The following is a 7,763-nucleotide window of genomic DNA, read 5'->3' as shown; positions in this document are numbered from 1 at the left end:
TTCTGCCAAGTTTCCTCAAAAACTGGTTAGCTCTAACCAGCAACAAGCTTAGCCAGCTCTACCTAAACACTTCTCTCAATACAAAAAAACACTACTCTTATAGCATTAGTAGTTCAATTACAAATCAGATTCACTCAAGATATCTCTAATTTAGCACACAAAAATAAGGACTTGAGCTAAACTTGGGGTTTGCCTTTTTCCTCTCTTCACTCTTTGAATTTGTGTAAAAAACTATTTGATGAAGAAGCATATTTTTTCTTTTATAGATGAGTGATGATTAGGGCTGAAATATCAATGGACCAGGTGTCCTATTCAGTACAAGCAACACCTGCAAGTTTGTTACATAAGAGGACAAAACTGTGCAGATACGTATGCTAGGTGTACTGTACCATGAACATCCGGGGACCTGGTCCCTTATAGTTAGCTGCTCATTATCAAAACTACATATAACACTATAAGTTCTCATAAACGTATGATCATAAGTATCGTAAGGTCCTATAAGAAATAAGGTACTCTTGATACACTTTCACAGTTTCTTGATGAATAGAATTTCTATACTTATGAGCCTCTTCCATAATCAACTTAGTCAAATTACCAACTCTAAGAACACAAATACAACCTTTGTTCCTTAAAATACTCCTAAGATCTAGAATTGATTCCTTAGATTCACCTTTCAACAGTTTGTCTTGAATTATCTTTAACTTCTCATCTATGAACTATCTAGCCTTATTTGATCCAATAAAATAGATTATGACTAAACACAAGAAAGCACCCTACAATGCTTTGAAAATATCAAGTATTAAAAAACTATTATCTAAGGTTTAAACATCCATAGCCAAAAGATATTTCTCCACGGGGAGGAAGGATAAGAAAGATGTAGCTACTGTTGTGGCTGGACAAAGGGCACTTTCAAGAAGACCACATAGTCGTTACCCTCAGTCTCAAGCCCAAGTTCATACCCAAGCTCTTTATAATCACTCCCAAAACCTATTATCCTCCATTTCTCTACCTTCATGTCCTGTATATAGTGCACAACCATATGTTCAACCATCTTCTTACCTACATTAGTGTGACCAACTCCTCAAAGTCATCCTCTAACTCCACAAACATACCAAATCCTTTCTAAGCTCTATTTTTAATCCAAGCCAAACAATGAAAAGAGACAGAAACCAAGGGATAGTTTCTCACTAATTAGGGAATCATATGCCAGTTTATTCCAGAGACTGAGATAGTTAGGCATGATCGCTCCTCTTCTTGGGTATATTTTTTACCTACATTAAAGAAATTTTGATCCTAATGTACGATGCGCATATCATTATGATATTCAGGGTCACAATATTGAATATTGTCATGCTTTGGAAAGAGAAATAGAAAAGATAATTCAAGATAAATCGATTATGGTGAAGAACATTGATAGTGGTGAAAGCTCTAATCGTGATGATGTGCAAACCAGTGGCTAAGATATCAAGCTCAGCAATTGAAAAGTCACTCCTCTCCTTACTAGGAAGGGATTTGGTAGTTTGTTTTGTTCTCTTTTCTGTTATTCAAATTATTTCAGAGTTGTAGTTCGGGATCTATCTTGTTTTGTTATTTTGTTATTTCTGTTCAAACCCTTCCATCTCTCCTTTCAACAAAATATAGTGTCCCTTTTTCTTTTATTTTGTGTCGTTTGTTTAATTACAAAATATTGAATCAAAAATAGAAAAGAGCAATTTGAGAAAATACATAGAGTCTTGAGACATTAGGTGACCAAGAGAAAGTGTTCCATGAATAAATTAAGACAATCATTTTGAGAATTACAAGAATAACTTGGTGATTAATTGAAAAGCATGTCTCAATAATTTTGAATTGGATCAAACAGTGGATGCACAATCTCCTCTATCAATAAAAACAAAAGAAAAATTTACTCCATTAAAATATGAGTCATTTGATGGGAGGTGTGCACTAAAGATGGAGTTAGATGTTTGACAAGTACAGATGAAGGAGTGACATTCATGCTCAGTTAAAGTTAGTGTTGGGGTAAAGATGGTATAAGTGATCTCCACTGTCATATTGCATGATATGTGCTTGCATTTTTAAGAATTGATATGACAAAGACATTTCATTTTACTATCCAATCATTGTGTCATCCTTTGTTTACTTCTTTGAGGTTTAGTTCTACTTTCTTTCATACCTCTCTTTTGAAATAAAAAATAGAGTCAGAAAAGATAAAAGTGTCGAGCTAAAGAATAGAGTCAGAAAATTTCAAAAAGAAAAAGAAAAAGAAAAAAATGTATCAAAAAGAAAGAAAAAATAAGAGTGTTGAGAAAAATAGAGCCTGAAAGAGTTCCAAAGAGAAAAAATTCAGTAAAAGAGAAAAAATGAGAAAAGAAATTAGAAATCAACTAATGAACAAATTGTTGAAACTACGTTTGACCCAATTCTCCTCTTTTGGGGATGAGATTCGTAGGTAGCCCTACCTTGGGTTCGGTCCAACCAAATAAATAATTTTGAATTACCCAGTTAAAGAAACTGGGGCATGGGTTAATTTCTTTTGTTTGAGTCAATTTCAAAAGTTGTAAGTCTCATCCCACTTCAAGTGTCGTTTGAGTCTCATGACATCCTTTCTTTTAATCTTATTCAAAAGCTACGTTACAACCAAAGAAAAACCTTCAGATCAATCTTTAAGACTAAGCATGCAATGGATATGATGACGTATTTTGGATGCTACTCACTATAAAAATAGGTCAAATTATGAGAGTTATTTTAACCTCTATAAAATTACATGAAATGTGGAGGTTAAAAATCCATCACTAAAATTTATAAATTTACGGGGGGTTTTAAACCCGCGCTGTCAATTGCAAAAAGCAGCGCTTATGCCACAAAAAAACACATTTTTCTTCCTTTTTTTTAATTGGGCAAAAACATTTTCCTCTTGGCAAAAACATTTTCCCTCTTTCTAAACAACTTTAGCATTGACTCCAAAAACCCCCCAAATCGACTCTCTCTCTCATTTTTTTCCCAAATTCCCAAATCATTGACAACTTTAGCATTGACTCTGGTTGGCCGGCCATTGTTACTCGGGTCGGCCATTGTGGCGTTCGTTTGGTGTTAGTGGTGCAGTTTGGAGGTGAGTTTATTGATATTTGATGCGTATTTTTATGTATTTTTACTATCATTAACAGTGTTTGATATGAATAATGAGTTGTCTCCGGGTATAGATAGGGTGAAATCTGCAGGGGTCATGCAAATACATAGGCCCCTTCCCTTCTCTATCTGCTATGTCATTGAGTAGATTTTATAGAGTGTTCATTTAGTCTATTGATGAATTTGAGAGGTATAATCTATTGTCTGAATGGCGATTTTTGTATTTTGAGAGGTATAATTATTTGTGATGCCAAGTTGCTGACACTTCTCATCTCATACTTTTCCATATTTTCCAGGTACTATTGTCAAACTTTAAAAAGAGAAGTTTTTGGCAGATCTAGCTAATCCAGGTGATGAAGTTCTTGTTGCAAGGAAAGGACAAGGAAGAGTGAGCAATTCTTATGAAGTTCTTGTTGCAAGGAAAGGAAAATGAGGAGTGAGCAATTCTTGGGTCTCATAGATAACTACCATGCTTAGCGTTTACCGTCCCTGCGTGCCAAATATAAGAAAAAGAAAATAAAAAGAAAAGAAGAGCTAATTATTTGCTTTTTTTGGATGTGTTCTTTGGTGTTTGAAGTATTTTATTGTGAATGATTGATATTGTATCACTTGTTTGTAACTGCATGCTTGGTATTTAATTATGCACTACATGGTTGTGGCAGATTAGCTTGTTGGAAGTTCCGAAGCACAGAAGGAAACAATTGACAACTTTAACAACAAATATAGTGAGAGATGACACTGATAAGGTTTGTGTAAGCCTAAACTTTAAGAGACATCTTATTTTCGTTATCCATTCATCGTGCAGAAGTGCGATGTGTCTGGAAACTGGAGATCATAAATGGATTCAAGTACCATTCTGATTGGCTCTTTTATGATTCTTTTAAGGTAGAACTACTGTGAGAACTTGGTAATAATAGTAGTCTATCACTACTAGTGGTTAGGAAGATGGATTGGAAGCTCGTGAAAAGTATTTTCATGCCCATTATTTATGGAAAAACACTCATGATCACAAGCTCTGGCATTATTATTATGGCATTTTACAAGTTATTATATGCCAAATGACTGAAATATACCTAACAGACTTTGGAGAAATCGTAATATGCTTATTTTCATATTTTAGGCATGTTATAAAGACATTTAAAACAAATCCCAGTAGAGATTTAAAGTTCACTGTAGTAGAACAATTGAAAATGAATACAAAAATTAGTCCTATAAGGCAAGAGTTCCAAGACAAAATGATGAGTGCAAACAAAATGCAAGTTATGTTAGGAATATGATAGGACCATACACATTTATACTTTAATTAATAAAGTTAAACTATTCTATTTGATTATTTAGATTTGGATCAGAATTCAATAGCATAAACTTACTATAGGATCAAGATCAACAGGCTACTGGTAGAAATCCTTTGTGCTAATTTTATGACAAGCAAATTCCTATTGACTGTATGTGGAGATCAACATGGACTTAGTGGGTGTGCTATATGGTTGACACCTAAAACAAGATGCATAAGTAGACATGTGAAATTATGATTATTTTGTTAGTGGGATTCACAGTCCAATTTATGCCAGTAGTACACCAAATTGCTAAGGACACTGTCTTTTAAGGTTGAAATTACTAGAGATAGACCAGACAAGATGTAAAGGCTTATCAAAGATTTTAATTCAATAAGAAACCAAATTGCATCCTAAATGTGTAATAGTAACCCAACCCTACCCCGTAGCGGGTTGGCCCCATAGGCCAAGCCCGTTCTGATGGTTCTAGTTATATTAATGTTACAAGCATTCAATCAACACACTTTTCCTGTGGTCCAAAAGGAAACATGCTACTATTATACTACCAACTACTATTATATAAGAATTTCTTCAAATTAATAAACCATGTAAACAATGTCATAAAGTAAAAGACTTGCTTAATCTAAAAGATTCTACTAATTTATACTCTATGCTGAGAAAGATTAGTAACTTAAATATAACTCGTAGGTTTAATTTCTAAAAACAAAAACAGAGTAGGTTTATTATCAAGGAGATGTCACTTAACTTAGAAGGCCTTTTTATATTTTTTTAGGATTGTATTAGATGTATATCTCAACATCTACTTTCTTTTGCCCTTTAACCTAACTTGTAAGTTTTTTCTTTTATCCATAGGAACCTACACTTTGTCCCAGAATGTTGTCAACTTTGAAATTTACTTTTATTATTGGTTTTCTTACCCAACATACTATGGTGAAATTATACTTGGTATCCTCTATTTCCTGGTGTGTTGTAATGTTGCACTGTTGATTAGTTCATTTTCTTGATTCTTTTTACCAGAAATGTTAGGTGGAATAAGCTGCAAGATGTCATTCCACCTGAAATAGGTGAACTAAAGCAGTTAGCACATCTGTGAGTGCCTTTTCAGCTTCTTTATCCACAGATCGATTTTGCTGTTATAGAGTAATAACTGATATGTATATTTTTCAGCTACCTAAGTTTTAATAATTTTAAAGGGGAAATACCTAAGGAGCTTGCTAATCTTCCTGAACTTCGTTATCTCCATCTACATGAAAATCATTTTACTGGACGTATTCCACTTGAACTGGGTACCTTACAGCATCTTCGACACCTGTAAGATACCATCTTAACTTCTTGTCTACTTTAGCATATGGAACCTATGTCGGACATGGATGTCACCGTGATATCATCCAATTCCAGGGATGTTGGTAACAATCGTTTGGTTGGAACTATAAGAGAACTCATACGTATTGAAGGATACTTTCCGCTTCTCTGCAACCTGTAAGTTGATTATTCTTTTAGTGTCAAATCGCTTGAAGTTTTCCTACTGCTAGGGTTATTAATTATATGATAAGTCAAGGACTTAACATATGTTGTAACGTGCAGATACTTGAATAATAATTATCTTACTGGAGGTGTTCCAGCACAACTTGCAAATTTGACGAACTTGGAAATCTTGTAAGTTCCGAGAAGCAACTTCTCCTATAGTAGTTAATAAATGTCATTATGCTTAATTCGATTGCTTTAGTTGTTACAGATATCTATCCTACAATAGGATGACAGGAGTTATTCCATATAACATTGCTCTTATTCCAAAGTTAACTTATTCGTAAGTTTTCCTCTATTCTCTTATCTACTCATTAATTATACTGGATGTGCACAGTTCAGACAGAATTTTCAGAATTTTTGAAGGCAAATACAGAAACATTCTAAGTCTTAACTTTGGATCTCTTTCTTTGATAGTTTTTTGGTGCAACCTGTTCTTTGTGCATGATTTAGATGTCATGTTAGATACGATCGAGGACCTTTGTGTTACCTTACACTAGTTTAGTGCTGTTTTCTGTTAATTAATAAATTGTTTTATTACCTATAAAAATATTAGCATACTAGATGTGATGTCCCAATGATTGTCTAATGAGTGCAGTCTTTCAAGGATCTTTCTTTCATAAAAAGATGAATTTTGAGGATTGTTCATGTTAAAAGGATGCTTTTAGTCGATGAACTTGGGGTTAGATTGCTAATTTGGTTTTGCAAGGGTCTTTTCTTTCCAAGAATATAAATTTTGAGGATTGTGCAATTTGTGGATGTTGTGACAAAGACATTAGTAGATGGTCTTGGAGCTTGTTGTCTGTCCTTATTAGACCTTGTCTGTGATGATTTCCTCAGACAAGTAGTAATGAATAGAATTATCGAAACTCTAATGAAATTAGATGCACGAGTGTGCTAGTTCTCATCCTAGTAGGTTCTAATGCAATTGAGAGAAATAGCACAAGGCTCTTCATTGTAACTCTCTACTCTTTGATGGTCTAAGAAAGGCTCTATGGAGGTCCAATTTATATAGATCCATGACTCTACGTACATACATAATTACACATGCATACTTTATCCATTTCAATTTATGTGGTGATATTTGATTGGTCATGATAAATTCTTTAAGAACAAATTAAAAAATTAATGTGTCACACATAATTGAATAGAAAGTAAGTAATCTAGTAATAACTCTTTATAATGTCACCTTGTTATAACGCCATTTCACTGTAGAGGCTTGATTTTCTCTGGAACCTTGAAAAATTTTCCAACATGGTGTTAAAGTATGATGTTCACTATAACTAGTTGTTTATAATAATGACTGAAAGTTTATTGATTGATTTTTATACTTTGCATTTTTATGTAGTCAAGTGATGCGGCTAGTGGACCCATTTCGCCCATGGATGCAAGGAGATCACGTGATGATAATGATCCTAATGACATTCTTTGATTTCGTTGCATTTGTCTTGGATATTCAATTATGATGATGTAATTGTGTGGTTGGAGTGAATCTTAGAATATTGAAGGTTTTGTGTTAAAATTTGATTTTGGAGTTTGAAGATACTAGTTAATGTTGAAAATTTGGAGTTTGAAGATGTTAATGTTGAAATTTTAATTTGAAGTTTAATGCTCAATGTATTTTTGATATGCTTGTCAATTACAATGTTTAATTACTCATGTTGTATTAATGATATATGAATTGAACAAATATTGAATTATAGGTTATGCCTAAAGGAACAATTAAATTTGAGCTAAAATTAGAATCGATAATTAGTTATTGAAAATTGATGGGTCCTACTAAATTTAAAAAAAGAAAAAAAATTGCGGAGGTTTTAA

At 33.3% G+C, this 7,763-nt stretch overlaps 1 protein-coding gene across 10 annotated transcripts; it reads left to right on the top strand.

Annotated features, from left to right (window-relative positions):
* The first annotated feature begins 2,837 nt into the window (after positions 1-2,837).
* On the top strand, positions 2,838-7,490 carry LOC107847315 (LRR receptor-like serine/threonine-protein kinase SIK1). Of its 10 annotated transcripts, none has more exons than XM_016691520.2 (9): positions 2,838-3,109; positions 3,423-3,562; positions 3,789-3,872; positions 5,439-5,510; positions 5,589-5,732; positions 5,820-5,900; positions 6,006-6,077; positions 6,157-6,228; positions 7,294-7,490. In XM_016691520.2, exons 3-9 carry the CDS (start codon positions 3,859-3,861, stop codon positions 7,409-7,411), a joined length of 573 nt encoding a protein of 190 aa, XP_016547006.1. In that variant the 5' UTR covers positions 2,838-3,109; positions 3,423-3,562; positions 3,789-3,858; the 3' UTR covers positions 7,412-7,490. The 10 variants fall into 10 exon arrangements, with proteins under 10 accessions (XP_016547006.1, XP_047265244.1, XP_047265231.1 ...); XM_047409288.1 differs by having other exon boundaries at positions 2,849-3,109; positions 3,794-3,872; positions 7,299-7,490; XM_047409275.1 differs by having other exon boundaries at positions 2,849-3,109; positions 3,794-3,872.
* Positions 7,491-7,763: the final 273 nt, after the last annotated feature.

This window comes from Capsicum annuum, chromosome 1 (assembly GCF_002878395.1).
Source record: "Capsicum annuum cultivar UCD-10X-F1 chromosome 1, UCD10Xv1.1, whole genome shotgun sequence".
Taxonomy (NCBI): domain Eukaryota; kingdom Viridiplantae; phylum Streptophyta; class Magnoliopsida; order Solanales; family Solanaceae; genus Capsicum; species Capsicum annuum.
Note: the sequence above shows the minus strand (reverse complement) of the source record. Positions and strands in the feature narration are given on the sequence as shown.